At 46.9% G+C, this 16,516-nt stretch overlaps 1 protein-coding gene across 1 annotated transcript in view; it reads right to left on the bottom strand.

Annotated features, from left to right (window-relative positions):
- RNF213 (ring finger protein 213) overlaps window positions 1-16,516 on the bottom strand; it is a 194,263-nt gene that overhangs the window by 48,604 nt on the left and 129,143 nt on the right. Inside the window, 8 exon segments of the mRNA XM_033962240.1 lie at window positions 468-607; window positions 789-980; window positions 1,701-1,836; window positions 4,645-4,786; window positions 4,909-5,297; window positions 6,106-6,204; window positions 7,248-7,366; window positions 15,766-15,861. Coding sequence (XP_033818131.1) covers window positions 468-607; window positions 789-980; window positions 1,701-1,836; window positions 4,645-4,786; window positions 4,909-5,297; window positions 6,106-6,204; window positions 7,248-7,366; window positions 15,766-15,861 — 1,313 coding nt within the window.

Here is a 16,516-nt window from a genome sequence, read left to right as displayed (position 1 = left end):
AGATGACCCTGAAGTTGTGAGTAGACAAGACAAGGAGGAGAGCGGTAGGAGGGGGCATGTGGGTTTAGGCGGAAAGATAAGGAGTTCGGTTTTAGCTATATTCAGTTTGAGATGGTGATGAGCCATCCAAGCTGCAATGTTGGTCAGGCAGGCTGAGACTCGGGCCCGGATTCCTGTAAAGATATCTGGTGTGGAGAGGTAGATCTAGGAGTCATCGGAATAGAGGTGACACTGAAAACCATAGCAGGAGACCAGTGCACCGAGGGAGTGGGTATAGATGGAGAAGAGGAGAGGGCCCAAAACAGAACCATGGGATGGCAGCGGAGGAGGACTAAAAGATAAAAATCATTATGGGATCATCCTTTTACAGACACCGACTTAAACTTTGTGTTCTCACTTACAAATCCTGCCCAGCATTAACACAGAGCAAGGTACACATGCTATGACTGGATCCTGTTTCTCCTCACCTGCCATGCTCTGAATGTACTGAGCCTGCACCCAGATCTCATCCAGGTAATCTCTGATCCTCCAGCTGAAAGGCATCTCACTGTGGAAATCCCTCAATGGCTTTATGTAATTCTGTACCAAGATAGTCTCGGTCTGAAAGCTGTAAACCGGAAACATTACAAAGAGAAAATATAAAGAATCATGAGAAATGACATCCAGGCTCCCCAGGGGCAGAGCAATCACACATTTAAACTTTAGGGAAAGGCGACAAAGCCCAGATTCATTCCAATCCAAGGACAAAAATAAGCGTATTAGTGTTCTTTCTGATGCCTTCAGCTTACCTGATGTTACCCATCATATAAGGGACACTGAGCAGTTTCGTATCCATGAAGATGAACATCCAGAGATCTTTCACATAGCCATTTGTACTGGCATCCACCAGAAACTCCAGGTTCCCGTCTCTGTCTAGGATAGATACCAGGTGGGCCAAAAACGGGGTCACTGTAGCCTGAATGCGCTTCCATAGTGTTTGTCTGAAATTAGGCAACGGGGTGAGGGAGAAAAAAGAAATGGTGTTTAAGAGATGGGGCCTGTCAGTCTGTGTCAGTGATTCACGCAGTGTCTAATGCCACCGGACATTCAAGGGTCTATAGAGACCAAGCTCGCTGACTAGAGAGTTGCACGGGGACAGAAACCCCACCCATCCCCGCCAGGATCCTCGCTGTCCCCACCCGTCCCCGTCAGGATCCTCTCCGTCCCCACCCGTCCCCTCAAATAATTACCTCCAACCCCGCCCGTCCCCATAAAAAGCAGCAATTACTTCTGACAGGATCATCAATTCCACAGTTTCTTTTGCTGTTTTCCTTGTGGAATCTCTTTGGTGGAACCCTTTTTTTGTTTTCTGTTCAGTTAATTAACTTATAAACCCCCTCTTTTACTAAGGCTGACTTGTCCATTATATTATATGGACGAACCCTGCTTCCAAAGCCTTCCATCCCCGTGGGCCAGAGGGGGGTCCCCGTGGGAGTCCCATGGGTTGGGGGGGATTCCTGCGGGACCCCCTCTATCTCTGACTCAGCACCAGAAGACCGATGGAACCACAGCAATCAGAGGCTGAGAGGACACAGGCAACGCAACACGTTAAACCCCTATGCGCAGGAGGGACCACACTCGGCAGCTCCATGTGAGACTACATGAAGTATAAAAAACACGTCAAATATCCTCAGCTGCGATGCTACCCACATCAAAAGTACCTGAATGTGCCAGCTTCCTGAAGGGCATCCACATTCAGCGCCTCCCTCACCACCCACTCCTTTGCATTGTACGAGTTCTCCTCCTGATTCTTCAGAAGTTCATAAAGACGATATTTTAACATCTTCAGAAATGTACCTGAAATAAAAAGCCAGAATCCTTGTGACATCCCTAGAGTGTATCAGAATTTGGAAATATTCCCTGTGAGGTCTGTGCTTAATGGCTCCCAACACTGTCGCTTCATTCAGGGGTCCGTCAATGCTTTGGAGCAAAAAAAAAAAAAAAGTTCATTGCACAGACAGACCAGCTGAAAAATCAGCTTAGGAATTAAAAGGGCTCACCATGCCCTTGTCCTGTGAACTCTAAGAGCTCCTGAGAAGCGTTTATAAGGTCATTTTACAGCAGGTCACTCAAGTTCCAGCCTATTTTATAAAGGCATGTAGGTACCTGTATATTTTTATAAAATGCTGGGGCTAAACTGAGACTGAGTAATTTAGGTCTGCTCGGAAGCAGCTGTAATGTATGTACGTGACTTGCGTGTCTTGATAAGAATTTTATCTATGTGCATAAATTCTGTTTCAGTCTAGAGTGCACCCAGGTCCCATTAACATACATGACTGTGTGGCAAAACGCAAACTTTAAAGCAGAAGACATTTTGTGTGAGCTTAATGAAACATAAGAACATAAGAAGTTGCCCCCGCTGAGTCAGACCAGAGGTCCATCTTGCTCAGCGGTCCGCTCCCGCGGCGGCCCATCAGGCCTAATGCCTGAACAGTGGTCCCTGATTAATTTTGTAACTTACCTCTAATCCCATCCCTATAATCTACCTCTACTCTTATCTGTACCCCTCAATCCCTTTGTCTTCCAAGTACCTATCCAAAGCTTCTTTGAAGCCCTGTAGCGTGCTCCTGTTTATCACATCCTCCAGTAGCGCGTTCCATGTATCCACCACCCTCTGTGTGAAAAAGAACTTCCCGGCGTTTGTTCTAAACTTCTCCCCTTTCAATTTCTCTGAGTGCCCCCTTGTACTTATTGATCCCCTTAATTTGAAAAATCTGTCCCTGTCTATTTTTTCTATGCCCTTCATGATCTTGAAGGTTTCTATCATGTCTCCTCTAAGTCTCCGCTTTTCCAGGGAGAAAAGCCCTAGCCTTTTCAGTCTGTCAGTATATGAGAGGTCCTCCATACCCTTTATTAGCTTAGTTGCTCTTCTTTGAACTCTCTCAAGTACCTCCATGTCCTTCTTGAGGTACGGCGACCAGAATTGAACACAGTACTCCAGGTGCGGGAGCACCATAGCACGATACAGTGGCAGGATGACTTCCTTCTTTCTGGTCGTGATACCCTTCTTAATGATACCCAACATTTTGTTTGCTTTCCTTGAGGCTGTTGCACACTGCACCGACGCCTTCAATGTTGTGTCTACCATCACTCCCAGGTCTCTTTCAAGGTCGCTCACCTCTAGCGCTGATCCCCCCATTTTGTAAGTGAACATCGGGTTTTTTCCCCCTATATGTACGACTTTGCACTTCCCTATGTTGAAACTCATTTGCCATTTTTTGGCCCATTCTTCCAGTGTTGTCAGATCTTTTTGGAGATCTTCGCAGTCCTCCATGTTATTTACCTTGCGATATAGTTTGGTGTCATCTGCAAATTTAATAACCTCACATTTTGTTCCTGCCTCCAGGTCGTTAATGAATATGTTGAAAAGTAGCGGTCCCAGCACCGACCCCTGTGGAACTCCGCTTGTGACCCATTGCCAGTCTGAGTAATGGCCTTTTACTCCAACCCTCTGTTTCCCGTCCGCCAACCAGTTTTTGATCCATCGGTGGACCTCCCCTTGCACCCCGTGGTTCCATAGCTTCCTTAGTAGTCTTTCATGTGGCACCTTGTCGAAGGCTTTTTGGAAGTCAAGGTAAATGATATCTATGGATTCCCCTTTATCCACCTGGCTGGTTACCCCCTCAAAGAAGTATAATAAGTTCATGAGGCATGACCTGCCCTTGCAGAAGCCATGCTGGCTCGACTTTAGCTGCCCATAGTTGTCGATGTGTTCCCAGATGCTGTCTTTAATCAGTGCTTCCATCATCTTTCCCGGGACTGAGGTCAAGCTCACCGGCCTGTAGTTTCCTGGGTCTCCCCTTGAGCCTTTCTTGAAGATGGGCGTAACATTTGCTATTTTCCAGTTTTCCGGAATCTCTCCAGTTTTTAAGCATAGGTTGCATATTTGTCGAAGTGGTTCAGCTATTTCGTTCCTTAGTTCCTTAAGTACCCTTGGGTGAATGCCATCTGGACCTGGCGATTTGTCGCTCTTTAGCCTGTCTATCTGCCGGAGGACATCCACCTTGCTTACCTAGTTGAACTAGATTTTCATCCTGCTCCCCCTTTACGATCTCCTCAGGTTCCGGAATGTTGGTTGTGTCCTCCCTCGTGAAGACTGACGTGAAGAACTTATTTAGCCTGTCAGCTATCTCCTTTTCTTCTTTTACCACTCCCTTTCTGTCCCCATCATCTAAGGGTCCCACTTCCTCCCTTGCTGGTTGCTTCCCCTTAACGTGTGAAGAATTATTCCTCAGAGTTTAGGGATAGAGGGGATGCTGTATGCTCTTCCAAGCATGGAACGCATCAAGCCAATTCTCCAAAAATCTGCATATGCAACAGGTTGGGCCGCATACATGGTAGATGATGGCAGTTAATGACCAATCGCCTCGTCCTATCTGCCCAGCTGCCTTCCTCTCTAGGTTTTCAGCCACTTTGGGTAAGGAAGCATATATAAAATTCTATATGTCACACCCCAGATTCCCTCCCCCATGTCTTTTACCCGGTTTCTTAACCCTGTTCCCAGCAATGTCCCAAGAATACTTACTGTGCTACATGGCGCACACCAGCCTGTATCACCAACACAAGCTTATAACCATAACCAAACAGCATGTGACACCACATTACCTTTGAATTCCTCTTCTCTGCTGAGGAGACCAAGAAGAATCTCGATCCTTCTGGTGCTGCGACTGAAGGCCTCATCCTGGTCCCTCAGCATTCCTACTGCATTCTGCACACAGCTCCGGATAAGTGTGGTAGTGTCCAAAACCTGGGTCATTCCACAGAGACACCGAAGGGAGTGGGGATGAGAAGATAATCATCCATTACTCATAAGAACCGGACACTTAACCTTATTTTAACACTCGGTATAATTCAGATCTCAATACTTACAAGCCTTGCTTCTATTTCATTCTGCTCCGGATTAGATTTGACTGCTCTCTCATGCTCTACTGCCAAGATTTCCTGTTGAGGTCTGATCTGCTCTTCACTCTCCTCTGCATGAACCTTCATCTTAGTCTCCTCCTGGAGTACAACCTCCTCCTCCTCTTGGGCTCGTGCCTCCTTCGTCTTTACTATTTCCCTCTGCTGCTCCATCTTAATCTCCTCCTCAAGGTCAACCTCCTCCTCCTCGCTCTCCTCCTCCTTGAGGCTGGCCTCGTCTTCCTCCTCACTCTCCTCCTCGAGGCTGGCCTCCTCTTCCTCCTCACTCTCCTCCTCCTTGAGGCTGGCCTCCTCTTCCTCCTCACTCTCCTCCTCCTCGTTGAGGCTGGCCTCCTCTTCTTCCTCACTCTCCTCCTCGTTGAGGCTGGCCTCCTCTTCCTCCTCACTCTCCTCCTCCTTGTTGAGGCTGGCCTCCTCTTCCTCCTCACTCTCCTCCTCCTCGTTGAGGCTGGCCTCCTCTTCCTCCTCACTCTCCTCCTCCTTGAGGCTGGCCTCCTCTTCCTCCTCACTCTCCTCCTCCTTGAGGCTGGCTTCCTCTTCCTCCTCATGTCTGGCCTCATCCACACTCTCTTGCACCCTGGCCTCCCCTGTCTTTACTGTTTCCCTATGCTCCTCCATCATGGTCTCATCCTTAGGTTCCACCTCTTTTTCATATTCCTTCATCTTGTGGGATTCATCCTCCTCTTTTATCTCCCCCCTGTCCTCATTTTGAGGTCCAGGCTCCTCTAATCTAGTCTCATTAAGGTTTCTCACTTTCTTCTCATGCTTCTCTTGGGGCATGTCCTCTATCTTGGCTGCTTCGTCACACTCCTCCATCCTGGTCTCCTCGAGTTCATTCTCCTCACTCTCCTCCGTCTCCATCATGTTGGTCTCCCTCTTGTCCTCATTATAAGATCCAGCTTCCTCCATGCTAGTCTCTCTGAAAGTTGTAACTTCTATGTTGCACTTCTCATGGGGCCTCATCTCCACCCTGCACTCGGCTAGGTCTCTTTTCATGACCACAAACAGATCTGTAAACAGAACATTAAAGATTCGTCAGAGCAGGTAGAAGGAAATTCAGCTTAGAAAAAGAAAGCAAGCATGGAAGGTTGGACAAAAGGATGAGAGCCCAGGAGACTGGTTACTTACGTTTAGGTTGTTCCTCACAGAACAGCTGGCTGATAGTGAAGTTCTGCAGCGAAGTTATATCCGATACCATGTCCTTAGATTTTCGCAGGTCATCAATATGTATAGACTGCCAGAGCCCTGCCAGAGGGAAAGAAACATTAGTCCTGAATATCCATCACCAATGAATGGTATGAATCCAGAGTAACCCTCCTCCCATCCCTCTCCCCCACAACACTACAAATATCCCTAGCACAGGATACACACTTGAAGGGCAACATCTCCACTTTCTCTTTACCACAGCCCTACAACAAGAGGAGCAGCCTGGGATATAGCAACAGACTGGCTAATGGGAAGGTCTTAAGGGAACAAATCTAGTCCAGAAAAACAAGGCCTGACAAATATGCAACAAAGAGAAAGGGAGAAGAACTGTACACATCAACCTCAGGTCAAATTGAGTTTTTAAAAATACAGTCATCTATTAAAATACAAAACAATCCGTCTTTCATATCCTTCCAGACCCGACACGGTCCATCTTTCGGCTTCGGGGAGGAAGCCTGCTTCAGGGGTGTAGATGATAATCCAATAGATGGCACTTATCATCCAAAGGAAAAACGTGCTTTATGACACAAATGCTGGTTGAGTCATACGGTATTTTTACCTGAGTTTTAAAGAGCTGCCTGGCTGCACGTACACGATCAGCGTGAAAAAGTCTTAAGGGAATCAGGTCGCCAATCCTTGCATCGTTCAAACATAATGTCTACTACGAACATTGGCATAGTCCCTCCCTCGCCCTCTTCCCCTGCACCTTTTTAACTTCAGCGTGAGAAGCCACTAACTTGCTGTCCGTGTCGGCTTCGGCGCTCTCTCTGACATCGCTTTCTAGGTGTGGGTCCCAGAAGTGATGTCAGAGACAACACCGAAACTGACCCGGGTAGCAAGTTGGTGGCTGCTCACACTGAAGTTAAAAATTTATGGGAAAGGGAAGAGGTGCGCATGCGGCAGGGAGAGGAGTAGAAGGGGGGGGTAGCGGAAGGGTGCTGGTGCCCATAGCAAGATGGCACCCAGGGTGCACCGCCCCCTATGAAGAATCTTCTGGATCGAGCACAGCAGAAGACATACATGGATGGCCATAGTCCCACTGAGTTGCCCCCGCCATGGAGCATGCAGTGTTGATTTCCTACCTCCATGGAAGCCCACATAAGATGTTCCGCCCTCCATCCGTGGTAGCTTCATGATGAAGCAGACGAACAGAGAGATGTCTTTTAGCTTCACCTTGTTGATTTCATTCACAGCAGAGTATCTATAGTAGATCAGGTACACATTACAACCAGTCCCTTTGAGTCGCAGAATCCTTCTTATTCAAATATATAGACAAGAGTTCTAACTCATTTTCTGCTTAGAATATTAAAAAAATCAGGAAAAATCCCCAACTGAGAGCAAAAATTAAATACAAAGTATAAGCTCACTATCAAATACTGTATATATGTCACAGGGGGCTGTGTCTACACTGCTTTCAAAAGTGATTTATTACTTAAAATACAACAGGAAGGCTTATTAGTGTATTCCGCAGTGTTCCCACATTACCGGTTCAGTAACACCCCCCCCCCAACCTCAAACTCACAGTTACGATCAAAATGGAGGCACGTAAGCGTCAAAAGGAAGGTGCACTGCCCGAGGAGGTGCCTCGTTTCATTAACTTTGAAGCAGAACTAAAATTTGTGACAAGTTTGGAGGAAGGATGAAAGCGCTTTTTTGTCCCTGAGGAAGTTAATGAAACGAGGCACCTCCATGGCTAGTGCACCTTCCTTTTGACGCTTAAGTGCCTCCATTTTGATTGTGTTATATGCACTTGAGTTACCAAAATTCCACAACAATATGCTAAAAAAGAAACACAATGAACTCATTTTGCTCTCTCATCAAAGTGGGCTGTGCTCATCATTAGTTTAAAAAAATATAAAACTATTTAGCCAGGAAGGAATTTGTCATGTGTTACTTGTTAAGATGAGTAGAACCCTGTGACTCAGGTTTGTCAGATTGTGTCTGTGGACACTGAAGTAGTAGTGTGGGAATACCACTGAATATGCCAAAACTTGTTGTATTTTAAGTTAAAAAACATTTTATAGAGTTGTGTAGATTTAGCCCCTCCGCCTCCATCCTGTGACTGTGTGTGTGGGGGGCGGGGACTGTGCAACTTAGGAGAGAAAGCACAGTTACTTACCGTAACAGGTGTTATCCAGGGACAGCAGGCAGATATTCTTGACTGATGGGTGACGGCACCGACGGAGCCCCGGTACGGACAATTTTAGAGTGATTGCACTCTAAGAACTTGGAAAGTTCTAGCAGCTTGCACCGCGCACGTGCGAGTGCCTTCCCGCCCGACGGAGGCGCGCGGTCCCCAGTTGGGATAAGCCAGCTAAGAAGCCAACCCGGGGAGGTGGGTGGGACGCAAGAATATCTGCCTGCTGTCCCTGGATAACACCTGTTACGGTAAGTAACTGTGCTTTATCCCAGGACAAGCAGGCAGCATATTCTTGACTGATGGGTGACCTCCAAGCTAACAAAAAGAGGGATGGTGGGAAGGTTGGCCATTAGGAAAACAAATTTTGCAAAACAGATTGGCCGAAGTGACCATCCCGTCTGGAGAATGCGTCCAGACAATAGTGAGATGTAAAAGTATGAACTGAGGACCAAGTGGCAGCCTTGCAGATTTCCTCAATAGGAGTGGAACGGAGGAAAGCTACAGATGCTGCCATAGCTCTAATTCTATGGGCCGTGACAGAACCTTCCAGAGTCAGTCCGGTCTGAGCATAACAGAAAGAAATGCACGCTGCGAGCCAATTGGACAGCGTACATTTAGAAACAGGATGTCCCAATTTATTCGGATCAAAGGACAGAAAGAGTTGAGGGAATGATCTGTGGGGCTAAGTACGGTCTAAGTAGTAAGCTAAAGCCTGCTTACAGTCCAAAGTATGCAAAGCCTGTTCTCCAGAGTGAGAGTGAGGTTTCGGAAAGAAAACAGGCAGAACAATGGATTGGTTGAGATGGAATTCAGAGACAACCTTAGGGAGAAACTTTGGATGTGTACGCAGAACCACCTTGTCATGATGAAAGACGGTAAAGGGTGGGTCTGCTACTAGTGCATGGAGCTCACTGACCCTCCTGGCAGAGGTGAGAGCAATCAGGAAGAGAACCTTCCAAGTGAGAAATTTGAAAGAAGCCGTGGCCAAAGGTTCAAACGGAGGTTTCATTAAGGCTGAAAGAACCACGTTAAGATCCCAGATCACAGGAGAAGGTTTAAGAGGTGGTTTCACATTGAAAAGTCCTCGTATGAATCTGGAGACCAAGGGATGAGCTGAAAGGAGTTTCCCATGGACTGGCTCATGAAAAGCAGCAATAGCACTGAGGTGGACTCTGATGGAAGTAGACTTGAGACCAGAATCAGACAAAGAAAGAAGGTAATCCAACACGGTCTCCACAGCAAGGGATGTAGGATTATGATGATGAAGAAGACACCAGGAAGAAAACCGTGTCCACTTCTGATGGTAACATTGCAGAGTGGCCGGTTTCCTGGAGGCATCCAGAACAGAACGAACGGGCAGAGATAAAAGAGTATCATTTGAAGTCAGCCCGAGAGATACCAGGCTGTCAGGTGCAGAGACTGGAGGTTGGGATGCAGAAGGGTCTCTTGATGTTGTGTGAGCAGAGAAGGAAATTGTGGAAGTAGAATAGGTTCCCTGGAACTGAGTTGAAGTAGAAGGGAGAACCAATGTTGCCTTGGCCACCGTGGCGCAATCAGAATCATGGTGGCCTGTTCCCTCTGGAGCTTGAACAAGGTCCTGAGCATGAGAGGCAGAGGAGGGAAAGCATACAGGAAGAGATTGGACCAATCCAGGAGAAATGCATCCGCTGCCAGACGGTGAGGAGAGTAGAGTCTGGAGCAGAAGTGGGGCAGCTGATGATTGTGAGGAGCTGCAAAGAGGTCTATCTGAGGAGTGCCCCACTGAGCGAAGATGGACTGCAGAGTAAAAGGATCGAATGTCCACTCGTGAGGCTGGAGAATTCTGCTGAGCTTGTCCGCTAAGGAATTCTGTTCTCCTTGAATGTAGATAGCTTTTAGGAATAGGTGATGATCTGTGGCCCAAGCCCAAATCTTCTGGGCTTCCTGGCACAAGAGGCGAGAGCCCGTCCCACCCTGCTTGTTGATGTAGTACATCGCAACTTGATTGTCTGTGCACAGTAGAAGGACCTGAGGAAAGAGAAGATGCTGGAAGGCCTTGAGGGCATAAAACATCGCTCTGAGTTCCAGGAAGTTGATGTGATGTTTCATTTCCTGGGCTGTCCAAAGTCCTTGAGTTTGGAATTCGTTCAAATGAGCTCCCCAGGCATAAGGGGAGGCGTCGATGGTGATGACAAGTTGATGAGGAGGTAGATGGAACAAAAGACCTCTGGAGAGATTGAGGATATCAACCACCATTGTAGAGACTGATGAAGAGATGATGTCACAGATATGTGTTGTGAGCAAGGATCCGTCGTTTGGGACCACTGGGTCGCTAGGGTCCATTGAGGAGTGCGTAGGTGGAGACGTGCGAAGGGTGTGACATGAACTGTGGAGGCCATGTGACCCAAGAGTATCATCATTTGCTTGGCAGAGATGGAACGTTGATGAAGCACCTGCTGACACAGAGATTGGAGAGTGTGAAGACGGTTGGACGGCAGAAAAGCTCTCATGAGGACTGTGTCCAGCACCGCTCCAATGAATTGAAGTCTCTGAGTGGGGATAATATGAGATTTGGATAGATTGATCTCGAACCCCAGAAGTTGTAAAAACATGATGGTCTGGTTGGTGGCCTGGAGTACTATCTGAGAAGAATTGGCCTTTATCAACCAATCGTCCAGGTAAGGAAACACCTGAAGGTGGTGGGAACGTAGAAAGGCGGCCACCACAATCAGACATTTGGTGAACACTCTTGGAGAGGAGACCAGACCGAAGGGTAGCACCTTGTATTGGTAATGACAATGGTTGATCATGAAGCGGAGGTACTGTCTGGAGGCCAGATTGACCGGTATGTGAGTGTATGCTTCTTTGAGATCTAGGGAACATAGCCAGTCGCCTTGATTGAGAAGAGGATAAAGAGTAGCTAGAGAAAGCATCTTGAATTTCTCTTTTACCAAGCATTTGTTGAGATCGCGAAGATCTAAAATGGGTCTGAGATCTCCTGTCTTTTTTGGAACTAGAAAGTAACGGGAGTAAAATCCCTGCCCCTTTTGATCCAGAGGAACCTCCTCTATGGCGTTCAGAAGAAGGAGGGATTGAACCTCTTGAAGAAGGAGGGAAGACTGAGAAGTGTTCAAAGCAGACTCTCTTGGCAGACTTTGGGCAGGAAGAGTCTGGAAATTGAGAGAGTAGCCGTGGCGGATGATGTTGAGGACCCACTGATCCGAGGTGATGATTTCCCAACGGCTTATGAAATGAGTAAGGCGTCCTCCTATGGGCTGCTGAAGATGGGCAGAAGGAGAGAGACTGGCTATGTCCTGGAGAACCAAGTCAAAAGGGTTGAGTTGATTTCTGTGAAGGGGGAGGTTTCACCTGCTGTTGCTGCTGTGCTGGTCTAGCAGCTTGCCTCTGTTGTTGCCTCTGACGCCTGGGTTGCTGCTGGGTCTTTCTGAGGTAAAGGACGAGCCACAAATCTACGTTGATAGGCCGATTGTTGGCGAAAAGGCCTAGTAGGTGGGGTCTTCTTCTTTGTCTTAAGGAGTGTCCCATCGAGTCTCATGAGCTGAGAGTTTCTGAGTAGTGGAGTCCATGGATTCTCCAAACAGCTCATCCCCCAAACAAGGTGCATTGGCCAGTCGATCTTGATGATTGACATCGAGTTCTGAAACTCTGAGCCAGGCCAGTCGCCGCATAGCTACCGACATAGCCGTGGCCCTAGAGGTCAGCTCAAAGGTGTCATAGATTGATCTGACCATGAACTTGCGCAGTTGTAAGAGCGATGAAGAAGTTTGGCGAAAGGCAGATTTTTTACGGTCAGGGAGATATTTCTCAAAAGATGACAAAGTCTGAATGAGATGCTTAAGGTAAAAAGAAAAATGGAAAGCATAGTTCCCTGATCTATTTGCTAGCATCGCATTTTGATACAACCTCTTGCCAAACTTATCCATGGCCTTACCTTCTCTGCCAGGAGGGACAGAAGCGTATACACTAGCCCCCGTGGATTTCTTTAAAGTAGATTCCACCAGTAAGGACTCATGGGGGAGTTGCGGCTTGTCAAAGCCTGGAATAGGTATGACCTTATATAAGGAGTCCAGTTTGCGGGGAGCTCCTGGGATGGTCAAGGGTGTCTCTAGATTTTTGTAAAATGTCTCTCTTAATATGTCATGGTGAGGCAGTTTGAGAAATTCCCTTGGAGGCTGGTCAAAATCCAGAGCATCAAGAAATGCCTTGGATTTTTTGGATTCAGCCTCCAAGGGAATAGAGAGAGATTCACACATCTCTTTGAGAAAAGAGGTAAAAGAAGTTGCATCAGGTTTAGAGGATGGATCCAAAACAGAAGTTTCAAGTTTCAAGTTTTATTCATATTTGATTAATCGCTTAATTAGATTATTTCTAAGCGAATTACAGTTTATATGTAAACACAATATTGAAACAGTAAATAACATAAAATATTAAAAATTTAACAATTTATACATTAAGTTTTAAGAAAAAACATAATAGTTAAATATAAAATTACAAATTAAAAGTTATAAGGTACAAAAATCATAAAAATTGCAGAAATTTTAGCTTAAAAATTATATATTAAAATAAGAATTCAATAATATAACGAATCTTGATATATAAAAAGAGCACATGGATAATTTTAAATATTAAAAGCGTCTTTAAATAAAAAGCATTTTAAATTATTTTTAAAATCGTTTAGGTTATTTATTTCTCTTAAGTGTAAAGGTAAAGAGTTCCAGAGTTGAGGTGCTACTACAGAAAACATATCCTGACGACGGGTTCCAATGATTTTTAACGAGGGAATAGTTAGAAGTTTGTGGTTGTTTGATCGCAAAGAACGTGAAGAATTATAGGGGATAAGTAATTTGTTTATGAATTGGGGTTCATTGGTGTCTAAGGTTTTGAAAGTTAACAATAGAATTTTATAGGTAATCCGATGATTAATAGGGAGCCAGTGTGATTTAATTTAAGGATCCTCTTCTCCTGATGAACACTCTCCCTCTGAGAGAAGAGGGTCCTCCGAATCGCCCCACAGATCAGGGTCCCGCACTTGAAAACTGCGGTCCCGGGATTCCGGTGTGGAGGGTTCTAGGTGTTGAGTTTTATGCATCGACTTCCCAGACCTCTGTGAAACGGTACCGGGAGATGTTATAGGCTGTGTCGGCGCCGATGTTTGAACAGCCTGGTGTAAGGATCTCGGTTCCGGCGCTAAGACTGGCATAGATACCGAGGAAGTGGTATGCATCGGTACCGACAAGGTGGATGCCGACAAAAGGAGGCTGCTCCACTGTCGGTACCGGAGGCTCAGACCGGACCGGGACTGGAATGCTCGGTGTCAGAAGGGCAGGTAACAGCTGCTGTAGTTGTTCTTTAAGCTGTACTTGCAGGACGGCGGCAATGCGCTCGTCCAGTGAAGGCACCGGTACCGCTTTTTTCTTCTGCGGTACCTTGGGTGCCGCTCTACACTCCGAAGAGGAACCCGATGTCGAGGGGCTTACCTCAATCGGAGCGGAGCGCTTCCGCAGGCGCCTCGAGGTCGGCAGGATTTGGCTCGCTGCCACTGAGACCGGAGGGCACTCCAGGGGGAAGGCTTCTTAGCCGGCTTACCTGAAGGGTGCGACGCCGGCGCGGTGTCGACGAGGCAGGTGCCGCCTGCATCGGGGTCGAAGTGGGGACCGGTGCCGCCAAATCCGACATCTCGGTACCAAACAATAATCGCTGTTGGATTTGTCGATTTTTTAAAGTTCTCTTTTTAAGAGTGGCACAGCGGGTGCAAGTAGACGCTCGATGGTCAGGACCAAGACACTGTAGACACCAGTTGTGCGGGTCTATGAGTGAAATTGGTCGAGCGCACCACTGGCACTTCTTAAACCCGGGTTGAGGGGGCATGAATGTAAAAACGGCTTCAACCAAATCGAAGGCCGAGGCCTCGATGGTGGCAACAGGCCCCGCTGGGGCGAAACCGAAAAAATGAAAGAAAAACGAATTAAGTTGTTTTGTTTTTTTTTTAACAAAGAAAAGAAAATAAAATGAGGGAAACAATATTTCCCAACGAGTTTACGCGAGTGGGAAGGCGAAAATAGAAAAAAGTTTTCAACAGCCGTTGAAACGTGCGTCTTCTTAGCTCCGCGGAAACTAAGAAACTGGGGACCGCGCGCCTCCGTCGGGCGGGAAGGCACTCGCGCGTGCGCGGTACGGCCTGCTAGAACTTTCCAAGTTCTTAGAGTGCAATCACTCTAAAATTGTCCGTACCGGGGCTCCATCGGTGCCGTCACCCATCAGTCAAGAATATGCTGCCTGCTTGTCCTGGGATAAAAGAAGGTATCTTGACTGATATGTCGTATAACACTGACAATATTAACTTATGATCTCCACCATGTTTGGCTGACCTGACTTCACAACCAGATTTAAATATGGGTGACATGGGCCTACACAGAGTGGTGGGTGGGGCTCTGGTTACCTTGCTTGCAACCTGGATGGACCATGAGAGTCTTTTGCTGCCGTCATTTACTGTGTTAGGTGATATACATTTCTGATAATGAGTTTATATTCTGTACAATATATAAATCAAGCAGGCATCTCCCCTCTCCCATCAATGCAGAACAGGACAAAAGACTGGAAGCTGGATGCCATCGATATCCCTTCTAAAGGCTCCCTCCACTCAGCTTGTCCCCGAGTTTGAGGCCATTCACACTTTTATAAACAACCGAGTCAAGGACCATGCAACTAACTTCTACTTGGGAGATGACAAGAGCAACATCTTACATGAATGCCTCTAACAGATGAAACATTTCTAACCCACCTTTTAGAGACGGCCTTCAACTCACAACCCTGCTCCCCCACCCTAGCCAGCAGTTTAACCATCCCCTCTAACTGTAACCCTTACCCTGGCATCCCGTTTGTCTGTCTTTAGATTATAAGCTCACTCAAGGAGGGACTGTCTCCTTTGTGACAATATACAGCGCTGTGTACGTCTGTTAGCGCTCTAGAAATAATATTAGTAGTAATAATGAGGAGAAAGAGCTATAGGCAACGTCAGAGTCGAAATATCAGTAACTTTCTTCTTTTGTGTTGATTTCTCCACATGAGCCTAAACTTATCATATCCATAAAGTTTCTATACTAAACCTCACCAACACACAAGTCAAGGAGAATATTAGGCGAAACAGAACCCTTCACCCAGAGCTGTATGGAGGAGAACTGACTGAAGGGACTCCAGACTGGGTCAAGGGGATGTAATAACGTCGTCAACGCTGTAATAAAACCAGATGGAAATTCTACAGAGCCAAACTTCTGTCTCATCTTTGGCTGACAGGCACATTAGAGACCTTCTTCCCCCCACTGCCCGGTCACCTTCACCCCCACGGTCATCTACATCATTGGAGAGGGAACCCTCTTCACCCAGCCACTGACCAGGACGCTGTTTAGCCAAGGAACTATCTCATCTCCAATAAAGAGCTGGACATTTCATGGGTCACTTACTTAGCAGATGCAATAAGATCACCGCTCTGGCTACCATCTTCAAATTCAGTCTGAATAATAAGGATCTTCGTTCTGACAGTCTCCTCAAGGAAGTTTCTAAAAAAAAGAAGGAAAAAATTCATACCAGCCCTTCTCCCCATGGCTCTTGCAGATGAGGAAGAGATCCAGAAACCCACATCGACTCTTCCTCTACCATTCAGTCTCCAAAAGCAAGGATCCCAAGAGTACAACAAACTCGGTGTCTGCAGTGCAGTGAGGGAGGAGTGGAAGCAAAGGATCTGGCCAAAAACGGTGGCAGGTAAGAATAATTTAGTCTAGTGCAGGGGTCGGCAACCTGTGGCTCACGAATCAATTGCGACTCTTCTGCCCTGACCCTTTAATCCCCCTCCCATCCCCACAATTCCCCTCCATTGCGGGGGGGGGAGGGGTTGTGGCAGGAGCACAGCCCTTTCGCTCCTGCCTCCTCACGGTTGCCTTCTAAAATGGCTGTTGCGAACTCTCACGGCAGCTCGCAGTACTACAGAATATGCTGCGAGCAGTCGTGAAAGGTCACTGCAGCCATTTTAGAAGGCAGCCAGGTGGGGAGGGAAGAGAAGTGCAGAGACCTGCGAGGGGTTGGAGGGAAGAAAGAGGAGAGAAGCGAGAGTGAGAGACCTAGAATATCTCAAACTCCCTTCTCTACCCATTGCGGCTCTTTGTAAATCTTGGGTCAAATTTTTAGGATAAATTGGTTCTTTGCTTTTTAAGACCC

The sequence above is a fragment of the Geotrypetes seraphini genome, chromosome 10 (assembly GCF_902459505.1).
Source record: "Geotrypetes seraphini chromosome 10, aGeoSer1.1, whole genome shotgun sequence".
NCBI lineage: Eukaryota > Metazoa > Chordata > Amphibia > Gymnophiona > Dermophiidae > Geotrypetes > Geotrypetes seraphini.
This window is presented reverse-complemented; position numbering and strand designations above follow the sequence as displayed.